General features: G+C 43.1%; 1 protein-coding gene across 4 annotated transcripts in view; it reads right to left on the bottom strand.

Moving 5' to 3' along the window:
- The window catches only part of LOC118370158 (glycogen synthase kinase-3 beta-like), a 56,761-nt gene extending 45,130 nt beyond the window's left edge, over positions 1 to 11,631 (bottom strand). For 2 of the 4 annotated variants that reach the window (XM_052499074.1, XM_052499076.1), the window contains exon 1: positions 10,567 to 11,631. In XM_052499074.1, coding sequence (XP_052355034.1) covers positions 10,567 to 10,654 — 88 coding nt within the window. In that variant the 5' untranslated portion in view covers positions 10,655 to 11,631. The remainder of the gene's footprint in view (positions 1 to 10,566) is intronic. The other 2 variants (XM_052499075.1, XM_052499077.1) reach the window with 2 other exon arrangements.
- Positions 11,632 to 16,890: the final 5,259 nt, after the last annotated feature.

Below are 16,890 nucleotides of genomic sequence, written 5' to 3'. Positions count from 1 at the left end.
AGCCAGTCATATTTGACACATAATGAAGGATAATTAACATGGTCTAATTACTTGATTAATATGCCATTGAAACCAGCATTTTTCTCATGTCCATTGGTTTTCAAAATCAACTTTATTTTATTGTCCAGCAGCCAATAGCAGAATTCTAGTCATATTTGTAACCCATACTAGTTGATGCATCTTTAAAACAACCTCTTTCTTAATTTCTAAAGGATATTTTAATCTCTGTCACATTAAACAGATTCAAAAGCGCACTGCACGCACAGACAGTGTTTTTCCCCCTTATTGCATTTTGGAGCATCCATGCATGTATATATCAATGATGTTGCTCTTGCTGCGGGCGATTCCCTGATCCACCTCTACGCAGACGACACCATTCTATATACTTTCGGCCCGTCATTGGACACTGTGCTATCTAACCTCCAAACGAGCTTCAATGCCATACAACACTCCTTTCGTGGCCTCCAACTGCTCTTAAACGCTAGTAAAACCAAATGCATGCTTTTCAACCGATCGCTGCCTGCACCCGCATGCCCGACTAGCATCACCACCCTGGATGGTTACGACCTTGAATATGTGGACACCTATAAGTACCTAAGTGTCTGGCTAGACTGCAAACTCTCCTTCCAGACTCATATCAAACATCTCCAATCGAAAATCAAATCAAGAGTCGGCTTTCTATTCCGCAACAAAGCCTCCTTCATTCACGCTGCCAAGCTTACCCTAGTAAAACTGACTATCCTACCGATCCTCGACTTCGGCGATGTCATCTACAAAATTGCTTCCAACACTACTCAGCAAACTGGATGCAGTTTATCACAGTGCCATCCGTTTTGTCACTAAAGCACCTTATACTACCCACCACTGCGACTTGTATGCTCTAGTCGGCTGGCCCTCGCTACATATTCGTCGCCAGACCCACTGGCTCCAGGTCATCTACAAGGCCATGCTAGGTAAAGCTCCGCCTTATCTCAGTTCACTGGTCACGATGGCAACACCCATCCGTAGCACGCGCTCCAGCAGGTGTATCTCACTGATCATCCCTAAAGCAAACACCTCATTCGGCCGCCTTTCGTTCCAGTCCTCTGCTGCCTGTGACTGGAACGAATTTGGAACGAATTGCAAAAATCGCTGAAGTTGGAGACTTTTATCTCCCTCACCAACTTCAAACATCAGCTATCTGAGCAGCTAACCGATCGCTGCAGCTGTACATAGTCTATTGGTAAATAGCCCACCCATTTTCACCTACCTCATCCCCACAGTTTTTATTTATTTACTTTTCTGCTCTTTTGCACACCAATATCTCTACCTGTACATGATCATCTGACCATTTATCACTCCAGTGTTAATCTGCAATATTGTAATTATTCGCCTACCTCCTCATGCCTTTTGCACACATTGTATATAGACTCCCCTTTTTTTCTACTCTGTTATTGACTTGTTAATTGTTTACTCCATGTGTAACTCTGCGTTGTCTGTTCACACTGCTATGCTTTATCTTGGCCAGGTCGCAGTTGCAAATGAGAACTTGTTCTCAACTAGCCTACCTGGTTAAATAAAGGTGAAATAAATAGCCTACAGCCATGTGCGCATTGTTGAACTTATAATATCAAATCAAATTTTATTTGTCACATACACATGGTTAGCAGATGTTAATGCGAGTGTAGCGAAATGCTTGTGCTTCTAGTTCCGACAATGCAGTGATAACCAACAAGTAATCTAACTAACAATTCCAAAACTACTGTCTTATACACAGTGTAAGGGGATAAAGAATATGTACATAAGGATATATGAATGAGTGATGGTAGAGGGCAGCATACAGTAGATGGTATCGAGTACAGTATATACATATGAGATGAGTATGTAGACAAAGTGGCATAGTTAAAGTGGCTAGTGATACATGTATTACATAAGGATGCAGTCGATGATATAGAGTACAGTATATACGTATGCATATGAGATATATAATGTTACTTACCCTACATTATTCAAGGTAGCATTGTTTAAAGTGGCTAGTGTGTTGGCAGCAGCCACTCAATGTTAGTGGTGGCTGTTTAACAGTCTGATGGCCTTGAGATAGAAGCTGTTTTTCAGTCTCTCGGTCCCAGCTTTGATGCACCTGTACTGACCTCGCCTTCTGAATGAAGCGGGGTGAACAGGCAGTGGCTCGGGTGGTTGATGTCCTTGATGATCTTTATGGCCTTCCTGTAACATCGGGTGGTGTAGGTGTCCTGGAGGGCAGGTAGTTTGCCCCCGGTGATGCGTTGTGCAGACCTCACTACCCTCTGGAGAGCCTTACGGTTGAGGGCGGAGCAGTTGCCGTACCAGGCGGTGATACAGCCCGCCAGGATGCTCTCGATTGTGCATCTGTAGAAGTTTGTGAGTGCTTTTGGTGACAAGCCGAATTTCTTCAGCCTCCTGAGGTTGAAGAGGCGCTGCTGCGCCTTCTTCACGACGCTGTCTGTGTGAGTGGACCAATTCAGTTTGTCTGTGATGTGTACGCCGAGGAACTTCAAACTTGCTACCCTCTCCACTACTGTTCCATCGATGTGGATAGGGGGGTGTTCCCTCTGCTGTTTCCTGAAGTCCACAATCATCTCCTTAGTTTTGTTGACGTTGAGTGTGAGGTTATTTTCCTGACACCACACTCCGAGGGCCCTCACCTCCTCTCTGTAGGCCGTCTCGTCGTTGTTGGTAATCAAGCCTACCACTGTTGTGTCGTCCGCAAACTTGATGATTGAGTTGGAGGCGTGCGTGGCCACGCAGTCGTGGGTGAACGACTGCGTGGCATATTACTAATATTACTAATATGAAGTAATAAATATGTATCAACATTTTAAGTCTGACCTGCTGCATCAGCCTCATTGGACGCCCTTAATTTCGAGCCCTGTAGGGAATTATTTTAAAAAGACAAGTATTTGGTTGTAATTGCAATGTTGCAATACTTTATAGGCTACCAAGGATGGCCAACCCTCCTCCAGGAGAGCCTTAAAAAGAAAGAAAAAAAGCCAATAGGCAGAGTGTTGCCTACATTTTTGTCTGATTCTCTATTGTAAAAAAAATGTATTTTATTTTGTAAAGTGGACAAGCGACATGAGATTTTGGACAAGTAAAAAAATTTTTTTTTTTTTTTTTAAATCCTAAGACAAGTAGCTAAAAAGTTTGTCACGGCCTGTATGTAGGGGGATGCAAAAGGTCTGAACTTTAACGAAAAAATTCCATTGGAAGTTAAGCCCGGGAATTTGGGAAATGTAGCTTAAAATTCATCAAAATAGTTAGCTTATAACAGTGAACCTTTTTCTGTGGGATACACATAAGGTCTTGTGGCATATTTTGGTTAAACTATCCCCAATTCAATAGAATTCTTCCATCACATGTACAGCTGTTTCTCAAGATTTTGCACACTAATGGGATGCTATTGAGCCCACACTACTGCACTGTCTAAGCCAAGGACTACATGCTTTCTGGTAAGTTTTGATTACAATACTGGGTGGGGTGAATATACACTGCTCAAAAAAATAAAGGGAACACTTAAACAACACAATGTAACTCCAAGTCAATCACACTTCTGTGAAATCAAACTGTCCACTTAGGAAGCAACACTGATTGACAATAAATCTCACATGCTGTTGTGCAAATGGAATAGACAACAGGTGGAAATTATAGGCAATTAGCAAGACACCCCCAATAAAGGAGTGGTTCTGCAGGTGATAACCACAGACCACTTCTCAGTTCCTATGTTTCCTGGCTGATGTTTTGATCACTTTTGAATGCTGGCGGTGCTTTCACTCTAGTGGTAGCATGAGACGGAGTCTATACAACCCACACAAGTGGCTCAGGTAGTGCAGCTCATCCAGGATGGCACATCAATGCGAGCTGTGGCAAGAAGGTTTGGAGAATGGAGGCGCTACCAGGAGACAGGCCAATACATCAGGAGATGTGGAGGAGGCCGTAGGAGGGCAGCAACCCAGCAGCAGGACCACTACCTCCGCCTTTGTGCAAGGAGGAGCAGGAGGAGCACTGCCAGAGCCCTGAAAAATGACCCCCAGCAGGCCACAAATGTGCATGTGTCTGCTCAAACGGTCAGAAACAGAGGGTGGTATGATGGCCCGATGTCCACAGGTGGGGGTTGTGCTTACAGCCCAACCCCGTACAGGGCGTTTGGCAGAGAACACCAAGATTGGAAAATTTGCCACTGGCGCCCTGTACTCTTCACAGATGAAAGCAGGTTCTCACTGAGTACGTGACAGACGTGACAGTCTGGAGACGCCGTGGAGAACATTCTGCTGCCTGCAAAATCCTCCAGCATGACCGGTTTGGCGGTGGGTCAGTCATGGTGTGGAGTGGCATTTATTTGGGGGGCTATACAGCCCTTCATGTGCTCGCCAGAGGTAGCCTGACTGCCATTAGGTACCGAGAGGAGATCCTCAGACCCCTTGTGAGACCATATGCTGGTGCGGTTGGCCCTGGGTTCCTCCTAATGCTAGACCTCATGTGGCTGGAGTGTGTCAGCAGTTCCTGCAAGAGGAGGGCATTAATGCTATGGACTGGCCCGCCCGTTCCCCAGACCTGAATCCAATTGAGCACATCTGGGACATCATGTCTCACTCTATCCACCAACGCCACGTTGCACCACAGACTGTCCAGGAGTTGGCGGATGCTTTAGTCCAGGTCTGGGAGGAAATCCCTAAGGAGACCATCCGCTACCTCAACAGGAGCATGCCCAGGCGTTGCCCACACACTACTGAGCCTCATTTTGACTTGTTTTAAGGACATTACATCAAAGTTGGTTCAGTCTGTAGTGTGGTTTTCCACTTTAATTTTTAGTGTGACTCCAAATCCAGACCTCTATGGGTTGATAAATTTGATTTCCCTTGATAATTTGTGTGATTTTGTTGTCAGCACATTCAACTATGTAAAGAAAAAAGTATTTAATGAAAATATTTAATTCATTCAGATCTAGGATGTGTTATTTTAGTGTTCCCTTTATTTTTTGGAGCAGTGTATTTTATATGACATACATGATTTTTTGTTAACTAGTAAATACTAGCCTACAGCAAAATGTGTTGAAATTATTTCTAACTAAATAATTTCTGCTAGTTAGTTCTTGCTACCATGTGGATTTTAGCATGCTTAAACCTGCTAACTGTGGAGTGTTAATTCACCTGTTTCCATACATGTTTCATTTTAAAACATGTATCTTACAAAGGACTTGTTTAATCTAACTATTTCTGTACATGGAATTGTATTTATTTATTTTTACTCCTTTTTTTCTCATCTTTACAGGAAAATGCCACAGATACTATCTGATGTGTGGAGACATTTCACTGCTGCTAATGTAGATGGAAAAGCTGTGTACATTTGGAAATACTGTGCCAAATCATATGCAAAGAATGCAACAAAGATGCAGAATCATCTGGCCAAGTGCATAAAGTTCCCTCAGCGCTCACAACAAGCAACCTCTGACAAAAGTCCCTCAACTTATATTCGAGGTGAAAATTATGAATCAGACACCTTATCGATAGCAACAGCTCATGGTCCTCCTGGAATCAGAAGCTTTTTTGATTCAATAGGGGAACGTAGTCAGAGAAATGCTGATGAATGTCTTGCTCAAGCTGTGTATGCAACTGGTTCACCCACATCACCACCATTAGCTGTGCTGCTCATGCATTGAACCTGCTCCTCAAGGACATCATGGCACTGAAAACAATGGATACACTCTACAAGAGAGACAAGGAAATGGTTAGGTATGTGAAGGGTAATCAAGTTATAGCAGCAATCTACCTCACCAAGCAAAGTGAGAAGAATAAGAGCACCACATTGAAGCTGCCCAGCAACACCCGTTCCTGGAGGGGAAGGAGTCTCTCCAAGAATTGGCCATATCACAGTCTGCCGATATGGACAACCCCATCAAGAGGATCCTCCAGGATGATGTATTTTGGGAGAGTGGTAAGCAGCCTGAAACCTATAGCAGTAGCCATTGCACGGACTGAGGGAGACAGTGCCACCCTGTCTGATGTTCAAACTCTGCTGGCAGATGGAAGAGAAGAAATCCATACTGCCCAAGTATGCTGGCAAGAGCATCCTGTCTGATGCAGAAATCAACAAGGCCTATGGTGTCATCACTTCCGGAACATACACACACCAAAGCACGCAATAGGCTGACCAATACAGGGGTCTAAAAATTGTTGGCCATCTGGGCAAAATTGGAAGTCTTCTGACTAGCTTAGAAAGACAGTACCATGCATTATCGAAGAGCCCTTACTGCTGCTCGATCGTCCTATTTTTCCAACTTAATTGAGGAAAATGAGAACAATCTGAAATGTATTTTTGATACTGTCACAAAGCTAACTAAAAAGCAGCATTCACCAAAGAGATGATGGCTTTCACTTCAGCAGTAATAAATTCATGAATTCTTTGAGGAAAAGATTGTGATTATTAGAAAGCGAATTACGGACTCCTCCTTAAAACTGCGTATTCCTTCAAAACTCAGTTGTCCTGAGTCCGCACAACTGTCTCAAGAGAGACACTCAAGTGTTTTAGTACTATATCTCTTGATACAATGACGAAAATAATCATGGCCTGTAATCCTTCAAGCTGCATACTGGACCCTATTCCAACTAAACTACTGAAAGAGCTGCTTCCTGTGCTTGGCCCTACTATGTTGAACATAATAAACGGCTCTCTATCCACCGGATGTGTACCAAACTCACTAAAAGTGGCAGTAATAAAGCCTCTCTTGAAAAAGCCAAACCTTGACCCAGAAAATATAAACTAAACTAACCAATATAAACTATCGGCCTATATCGAATCTTCCACTCCTCTGAAACATTTTAGAAAAGGCTGTTGCGCAGCAACTCAATGCCTTCCTGAAGACAAACAATGTATACGAAATTCTTCAGTCTGGTTTTAGACCCCATCATAGCACTGAGACGGCACTTGTGACGGTGGTAAATGACATTTTAAAGGCATCGGACCGAGGCTCTGCATCTGTCCTCGTGCGCCTAGACCTTAGTGCTGCTTTTGATACCATCGATCACCACATTCTTTTGGAGAGATTGGAAACCCAAATTGGTCTACACGGACAAGTTCTGGCCTGGTTTAGATCTTATCTGTCGGAAAGATATCAGTTTGTCTCTGAATGGTTTGTCCTCTGACAAATCAACTGTAAATTTCGGTGTTCCTCAAGGTTCCGTTTTAGGACCACTATTGTTTTCACTATATATTTTACCTCTTGGGGATGTGATTCGAAAACATAATGTTAACTTTCACTGCTATGCGGATGACACACAGCTGTACATTTCAATGAAACATGGTGAAGCCCCAAAATTGCTCTCGCTATAGAAGCCTGTGTTTCAGACATAAGGAAGTGGATGGCTGCAAACCTACTTTTAAACTCGGACAAAACAGAGATGCTTGTTCTAGGTCCCGAGAAACAAAGAGATCTTCTGTTGAATCTGACAATTAATCTTAATGGTTGTACAGTCGTCTCAAATAAAACTGTGAAGGACCTCGCCGTTACTCTGGACCCTGATCTCTCTTTTGAAGAACATATCAAGACCATTTCAAGGACAGCTTTTTTCCATCTACGTAACATTGCAAAAATCAGAAACTTTCTGTCCAAAAATGCAGAAAAATGTATCCATGCTTTTGTTACTTCTAGGTTAGACTACTGCAATGCTCTACTTTCCAGCTACCCGGATAAAGCACTAAATATTCTTCAGTTAGTGCTAAATACGGCAGCTAGAATCCTGACTAGAACCCAGAAATTTGATCATATTACTCCAGTGCTTGCGTCCATACACTGGCTTACTGTCAAGGCAAGGGCTGAGTCACTGGCTTACTGGTGCTCTTTCTTGCCGTCACTAGGAGGGGTGCGTCATTTGAGTGAGTTGAGTCACTGATGTGATCTTCCTGTCTGGATTGGTGCCCCCCCCTTGGGTTGTGCCGTGGCGGAGATCTTTGTGGGCTATACTCAGACTTGAATCAGGATGGTAGGTTGGTGGTTGAAGATATCCCTCTAGTGGTATGGGGGCTGTGCTTTGGCAAAGTGGGAGGGATTATATCCTTCCTGTTTGGCACGGCCCGGGGGTATCATCGGATGGGGCCACAGTGTCTCCTGACCCCTCCTGTCTCAGCCTCCAGTAATTATGCTGCAGTAGTTCATGTGTCGGGGGCTAGGGTCAGTTTGTCATATCTGGAGTACTTCTCCTGTCTTATCCGGTGTCTTGTGTGAATTTAAGTATGCTCTCTCTAATTCTCTCTTTCTCTCTCTCGGAGGACCTGAGCCCTAGGACCATGCCTCAGGACTACCTGGCATGATGACTCCTTGCTGTCCCAAGTCCACCTGACCGTGCTGCTGCTCCAGTTTCAAATGTTCTGCCTGTGATTATTATTATTTGACCATGCTGGTCATTTATGAACATTTGAACATCTTGGCCATGTTCTGTTATAATCTCCACCCGGCACAGCCAGAAGAGGACTGGGCACCCCTCATAGCCTGGTTCCTCTCTAGATTTCTTCCTAGGTTTTGGCCTTTCTGGGGAGTTTTTCCTAGCCACCGTGCTTCTACACCTGCATTGCTTGCTGTTTGGGTTTTTAGGCTGGGTTTCTGTATAGCACATTGAGATATCAGCTGATGTACGAAGGGCTATATAAATAAAATTGATTTGGGGATCATTCAATATTCCCTTTATTTTGTAGTTCAGTGAAATCATCCCATGTGACGAGTCAACTCATTTAATTACAGTTCAATTCATAACTAAAATTGCTTTTTTATTTAAATTGGAAGGATTTCATAATTTGCAATTAAGTCTACTTATGATAAGGTAAAAGGTTTATGTTTCTATAGCCAATGCAAAAAGAATCTACATTTAAATGGTATTCATATTAATTTGCATATATTTCCATTAATTCCCATATATTTTCATGAATTCCCATGGAAAGTTTCCACTTCTGAATATGCCCCAAAATGTGCAACCCTACATGCAAGTCTACACTGATGTGTGAGAAAAGAGCATAGCCCACTGTCATCTCATGTACATAAACAGGAGGACTCTCCAAAGATGGGAACTTGGTTTTGGTCTATTTATAATGTTATTTGCTCTCCAAGGGTTGACCAGGCTTCTCAGTAGACAGACATTTTAAAAAGCACTAGTAGGTCAGGAGGACTGACTGTGTGGAGTCATATGACCAACCATAGATACCTTCAGAGACGTAGGCAGACACAAGATGCTGCGAACCAATCAGAAAGTCCCGGTGCTACCCCCATTGCCTGGGGTTTGCTGATGCTGCACGGCAGAGCAGAGGCCAGCAGCACTCCATCCACTGAGCAACTTGCCAATTATTGAGCTGAACAAAGTGCTAATGAGCTGTGTGACCTGGCTGGCTGTGTGTGAAGCTCTGATAGTAGTAGTAGTCAGAACTAGCCTCATTTGCCAGATGTTGAAGCTTTACTAGAATTAGACCCATGAAGCCAAAGCATCCAGTAGAGAGAGAATTTAGATTAATATGAATGAATTTAGTGAAAGGCTGATGCTCCTATGTGACAGTTATTCTTTTGATGAACCAAGCAATCGTATGTTGGCATTAGATTTTAGTATAATGACATGGAGCTACAATGGAATCCTATGGAAAAGTTACGCAACGTTTTAGGTTTTTATTCCACTTTCCCAAACTCTTTGTCAAAAAACAATGGTCAGATACTGTGGGTCCCACCTGACCCAACAGAATAGCAAAACCAACCTGCAGTACATAATGTAGGCTCTCCAATCCAGTGGACAGTCACCTCTAAATCCACTGGTCTGAATTAATTCTGAAGCCCTGAGGCTTCATCTGACCAGCCATGTTTAACATATCCCTGCTCAATACCCGAGAGTGCTCGATTAACACTACCCCTGGTCTGTCTGACTGCCTGCCTCAGAGCTGCAGGGTGGGGAATGAGAGGAGCGGACATGACAGTGTACCTCTAGGCATGCCCTATCAGCTCTTTCACCAATCCATTGTTTCAGTACTAGCAAAAATCAAGGGGTCAATCTCTAGAGTCTAGACGAGAGGGATGGCTCAAATGCAGTGATCATTCCTCCTGCCAGAGACATTTTGACTAGCTTACACATGGAGCACTACAAGCAAAGATACTTTTGCATTTAGGCTATTTTATGATCGATAATAATATCATCAGTGATCATTTGGAAAGCTCCACCAATGGTATCTTACCATCCATTTACATTTCGTATGATCACGTTTCTCAATAATCCCAGACATATGCTAATAACATCATGTAAAATACCAGACGGTGGCTCGAAGCGCACTAGTTGGGTCTAGGTAACAACGGTTAACTAAGCAAACGCATTGGACAGTGAATGGGAGAGTAACGTTACTGTCTGGAAATACGGGGTTATTCTAGTCTATGTATGGACCCATATGGCATTTCAGTATTGACTGTGAATTAGGCTAGGCCTAGTCCACTCAAAGAGAAAAATATTTGCCCTTGTATCATAACAGCAGTAGCAGAGTATTATGACAAAAAAAGCACAGAGAAAACGTTAGCTCTATGGTCATACTTACTGCTGACTTTCATACTGCCAAATGCTGAAGGCTGCGGCACCGCTTTGCAGCTCTCTGCGAAGGAGGTGGTTCTGGGCCGACCCGACATATTCCAATCCAAGTTATCCCTGCTTCGTCTTCAGTCGAATCGTACTTTTTCCAGTTCTATTAGTCTTCGACTGTCCTCTGTAGAATGCGTTGTTTTTTATTTTAAAAAGTGTAAAAGAAAATTGGTAGCCAATTCCACGATAGATGTCTGCTTCTTCTTATATCGTTCTAACACGAGCTAGCCAGCCAGCTAGCTAGCGAACTAATTTCGAACCGGTCAGCTGTGTCTGTTTTCGAGCTGTCGTCCAGCCACATTCAGCAATAATCTGTCATCCCTTGTATTTTGTATGTTCCTTTCACTTACCTAGGCTAACGTTATAAAGGCATTCTAGAAAATAACGGCCTGAGCCAGGTGTCTCATAAAATTGGGCCTCTCAAAGTTGCCAGTCCATTAAAAAAACAACGCGGTAAAGAGGAATAGGCTACATACAATGACATGAACGACAAGTCTGCTTACGTTGAATGATTCTCAAAATAAAACAATATCAGGTCCAATAGCTAATCTTCATATTCTTATATTGACACTAAAGGATCCGACAGCACCAGCCATGGCGGCTCCCAGTGTCAGACCGACCAACATTCAAATCGGACACAAATGAACAAAATTCCCGATTTCAGGCCGAAAGAAACGCACCGACGTTTCTTTGAGAACTTCGCCCCCATAAACACAGAAGCAATTGTCGATAATCCTTGCTGTCTGACGACGTGAAAGACTATTCCAAATGTATTTTTTTGTTGAAAACAGTCATGCTACCGCTCCACTAAATGTGAAATTCTCTTTTGATTCCTTCTTTCTCTGTCTGCTAGTTCTCTTTGTCAGACTACGACCAAAACAACGCAAATTACTTAAACTATTGAGTGGGTGAACCTCTTTCACGATCTCCACTAGATAACCCAGCTACAGAGTCAAATTGCCTATATTGTAAAGGCTCATGAAAATAAAACATGTATTTTTTGTCTTAATTTAAGGCCATGGTTAGGCATACGGTTATCAACGGCGTTATGATTAAAAACACATTTTATGAAAATACATTTTAGAAATGGGCGGGGTGTATGACTTTGTGGCTGTGGTAACTAGGGACAACCCGCTACGGCCTCTACGCAAATCTAAAACTACGGGAATATCGAATTGTGCACGCTCAGGCAGACGCGAGGTTACGTCGACCAATCCAAAGCGAATCCATACGAAATTTGTGTAGAGACCTCAAGCCCAATGAGCGCGTTTATGTCTTTCGTCTACTGCCGCTATTGTCAAGAAAAATAAAAGGTACTTCGACATAACGACATAATGGTGCAGTAAACGTGTATTCATGGATGCCAAGGAAAGCCAGGCGTAGCAAAATATTTGACAAATAAAACAATTGAAACATTCTCTTTCGTCTCTCTCTCTTTTCAATAATTTTCCATCAATTCGCAAGTGTCTTGATTCTCACAAGAGAAAGCATCCAAGCGAGCGAAACAGCGCCACTCTGTTTCAGTATGTGAAGCCAACGGAAAATATTCAGACCCCTTGACTTTTTCCACATTTTGTTACCTTACAGTTCTACGATTGATAAAATCGTTTTTTCCCTCATCAATCTACACACAATAACCAATAATGACAAAGCAACATTTTTTTTGAACATTTTTGCTAATTTATTACAAATACAAAAGTGAAATATCACATTTACATAAGTATTCAGACCTTTTACACAGTACTTTGTTATAGTTCCTTTGGCAGCGATCACAGCATTGAGTCTTGTGTATGACGCTACATTCTTCTCAGCAGATCCTCTCAAGCTCTATCAGGTTGGATGGAGAGATGTTTGATCTGGTTCAAGTCCAGGCTCTGGCTGGGCCACTCAAGGACATTCAAAGACTTGTCCCGAAGCCACTCCTGCATTATCTTGGCTGTGTGCTTAGGGTCATTATCCTGTTGGAAGGTGAATCTTCGCCCCAGTTTGAGGTCCCGAGCACTCTGGAGCAGATTTTCATCAAGGATCTCGCTGTACTTTGCTCCGTTCATCTTTGCCTCAATCCTGACTAGTCTCCCATTCCCTGCCGCTGAAAAACATCCTCACAGCATGATGCTGCCACCACCATGCTTCACCGTAGGGATGGTGCCAGGTTTCCTCCAGACGTGACACTTGGAATTCAGGCCAAAGAGTTCAATCTTGGTTTCATCAGACCAGAGAATCTTGTTTCTCATGGTCTGAGAGTCTTCAGGGGCTTTTTGGCTAACTCCAAAAGGCCTGTCATGTGCCTTTTATTGAGGAGTGGCTTACATCTAGCCACTCTACCATAAAGGCCTGATTGGTGGAGTGCTGCAGAGATGGTTGTCCTTCTGGAAGGTTCTCCCATCTCCACAGAGGAAATCTAGAGCTCTGTCAGAGTGACCATCGAGTTCTTGGTCACCTCCCTGATCAAGGCCCATCTCCCTGATTGCTCAGTTTGGCTGGGAGGCCAGCTCTAGGTAGAGTCTTGATGGTTCCGAACTTCTTCCATTTAAGAATGATGGAGTCCACTGTGTTCTTGGGGACCTTCAATGCTGCAGAATTCTTTTGGTACCCTTTGCCAGATCTGTGCCTTGACACAAGCCTTTCTCTGAGCTCTAAGGACAATTCCTTCAACCTCATGGCTTGGTATTTGCTCTGACATGCATTGTCAACTTTGGGTCTTTATATAGACAGGTGTGTGCCTTTCAAAATCATGTCCAATCAATTGAATTTACCACAGGTAGACTCCAATCAAGTTGTAGAAACATCTCACGGTATCATGTTTTAGGGAAGACCCAGATGCAGACAGTGTTGAAGTAACATCAGTTTATTACTAGAACAGGGGGCAGGCAAAACAACAGGTCAAGGGCAGGAAGAGGTCCGTAATCCAGAAAGATACAGAACGGCAGGCAGTCTCAGCGTCAGGGCAGGCACATGTCAATAACCCAGTGTGGTGGGACAAGGTACAGGACGACAGGCAGGCTTCGGGTCATGGCAGGCAGAAAACAAGAACTAGAAACAGATAGAAGCAAAGGGGAAAACGCTGGTAGGCTTGCCGAAGAAAACAAACTGGCAACAAACAAACAGAGAACACAGGTGATAATGAGGGGAGATGGTAGACACCTGGTGGGGGGTGGAGACAAGCACAAAAACAGGTGAAACAGATCAGGATGTGACACAATGATGATCAATGGAAACAGGATGTACCTGAGCTCAATTTCGAGTCTCAAAGCAAAGGGTCTGAATACTTATGTAAATAAGGTATTTCTGTTTTTTGTATTAATACATTTGCAAACATTTCTAAAAACTCATTTTTATGTTGTCATTATGGGGTATTGTGTGTAGATTGCTGAGGATTTTATTTTTATTTGATCAAATTTAGAATAAGGCTGGAACATAACAAAATGTGGAAAAAGTCATGGGGTCTGACTACTTTCAGAAGGCACTGTATCTGATGCTGACTGGACCAAAAGAGTATGTTGCCGCCATAGCATCTGATTGATTGATGCCAGCAAGCATTTGGCCTCCCTTGATAAAATAATTAGCCAATCAGCGTTGAGCTGTGCTCAACTGTGGTTTGTCCTGGTGCAGCAAAACGCCCAACAAGGGAGGCCAGTTTGGATTTTACTTTACAATATGTAGCCTACATGTAGCCTAGTTAACTAGTTAGCTAATTTAGCAGGTTCATTTTTGCCCATTCGAGAAAGTTAGGTTAGCAAGCATTTTAGCTAGGTAGCCTATGGCAAAAAAAAAACTAAAAGCGTACTTACTGTATGACAGAGCCATAGACCGTTTTGCCAACATGAAAGAGGAGGATGGAATTGGCGTTCAACTAGTCTATAAGTAGGGTGTTTTTACTTGCGCGCACACACAGAAAGAAATGAGTGCCGTGGACAGCCACATGAAATTTAGCTAAATTGATTGGACCTGTTATTCAGGGCAGAGCCCCATCTATTTAGATATAAACAATAAAGTAAAAAAACGTGTCATTAATATGTTTCACATATCACATATGTAAAACAACCCCCTCTTTTTTTGCTTTCTTGAGTAAGGCAGCTCCAAAATGCAGGTGTTTCAGCCTAGCTCAGTACTTTCTGTGGTAGTGGGGCAGCCAGCGGTAAATACAGAGCGTAGGGGTTGATAATGTTCTCTAGATGCACCGTGATTGGCTCAGTGTTCTGTCACTCATGGGGACACCACGTCACAGCAAGATCCTTGGTTGCTGCCATAGACTTCCATTAGAAGTGCCCATCGAAGAATACTCAAGGTCATTGGCCACAGATTAAATGATGTCAAATCGTGTTATATCTACCATAGCTTTGATTTGACTGATCATGTCAACATCATACTTTCAAAATCTTAGCTAGCAATCTACTGGCAAATTGTTTTCAATCCTTGTCATGTAAAGAGAAATTATATATAAAACGTATCAGGGTGCTCATCAGCCATTGGACATAAACATTACACAACAAGTTTGAAATCGCAAATGCAACAATTAGTGCTAAGGTGCCACTGCAGCCCCAGTTTCGATCCCAGGCTGTTTCACAGCCGGCTGTGACCGGGAAACCCATGAGGCTTCGCACAATTGGCCCAGCATCGTCCGGGTTAGAGGAGGGTTTGGCCAGCCAGGATGTCCTTGTCTCATCGTGCTCTAGAGACTCCTTGTGGCGGGCCGGGCGCCTACAAGCTGACTTCGGTTGTCAGTTCCACAGTGTTTCCTCCGACACAGTGGTGCAGCTGGCTTCCGGGTAAAGTGAGCAGTGTGTCAAGAAGCAGTGTGGCTTGGCTCTCGACCGTCACCACGTCCGTAGGGTGTTTGCAGCGATGAGACAAGATCGTAACTACCAAATGGATAACACAAAAATGGGGGTAACGCCATGGGCCAGAAAATGTTCAATACATTGGCATGTCAATCCAGCAGGACTTCTGCCACATTACTAACAACTGGAAACTCGGAACTGGGAAATGTCAGACTCGGATAAGACTAGCTCCGACTGGGAAAATACCGAAAATAATTTTGAACGGTCATCCAAATCAGAATTCAAAGTCAGGATTTTTGGCCTCTTTCTAGAGCCCACAAGAAGGGACCGCCACACCACCTTCCTGTTCAAGTGACCACAGCACAACAAGGTGAGTCCAAAAATGTATTGTATGCTACTGCACAAATGAAGTAATATGTCATGGAGATATGCATACTGTAGCCAAGAAAGTAATACCAAGTGTATGTTGTGTAGTAAGCTGTTAGTAGTCCATGTGTCTCACCCTAATAATTTGGTCCCTTTCCTCCCTCATAGCTTTGCCTGTTTTAGAGAATTGTGATTATTGTAAGAGATTGCATTATCTGCTTATATGCCCCTTTTATTTATCCTATGGTTCTGACTTGGTATAAATGGGGAATACTGTAAAAACAGCCCATGTTCTGAATTCTGTTGCTGTACATTTCAAAAGTGCTGAACAAATAGTTATATTGACTACGTCCATCCTGGCTTGCTCATTAATGTCGTAATCGAAATTACGGATTGCCTCTTATCCGCTCATCTTTCCTTTATGCCATAGTTTGTACATCTCAATTGTCAGTAGAAACCACATTTGTTTAAGCAAGTCAGCCATATCAGCTATGTTTTTTTTACAAGGCAGCAAATGAGGCTGATTTAACTGTTTCACTGCCAAACAAGGCTCCGCTGATAGCCAGGTGTAGTGGTGGTAAGGAGTCCCTCCATAGTGCTGAAAAGAAAGCTCTCGTATTGTGGGCACCGTTTGTCACCATTATAGTGCAATGAATGAATTGGTTAGTGTTGTGTTGTGTTGAGCTGTGTAGTGGCTTTGCCCCAACAAGATTCACATGCTAAAAATGCCACTGGATTAAATTGTTTTGGGTATCTTCAAGTTTGTTTTCAGCGTATTAAACAAAGCATGTACAGCCGTATTGATTTGATGGTGTTTAAGTTCAAATGGTGCTGGAATAGCGAAGGCAGTGCTCCTGTTATCTTTGTGCTGAGTTGCAGTAACTCTGTGGTTCTAAATCTGTAGATGGTTAGTAAAGTGTCAAACATGAACTTGCTTGACCATGCTGCAGGTGATATAACACTTTGTTACATGCAATATCTGCTTCGTGGTCTTCATGGGACAGATGTTGCTCTCCGGTTTCTGGATAAAACAAACGTATGTGTGTCGTTGAATATATTCTGCCACTGTGTGACAATTGTCAGGTCTTTATTGTATACCACGGTGGCACGTGAATGAACGGGTTACAGAGAAAACA

This window comes from Oncorhynchus keta, chromosome 37 (genome assembly GCF_023373465.1).
Source record: "Oncorhynchus keta strain PuntledgeMale-10-30-2019 chromosome 37, Oket_V2, whole genome shotgun sequence".
Lineage (NCBI taxonomy): Eukaryota > Metazoa > Chordata > Actinopteri > Salmoniformes > Salmonidae > Oncorhynchus > Oncorhynchus keta.
Note: the sequence above shows the minus strand (reverse complement) of the source record. Positions and strands in the feature narration are given on the sequence as shown.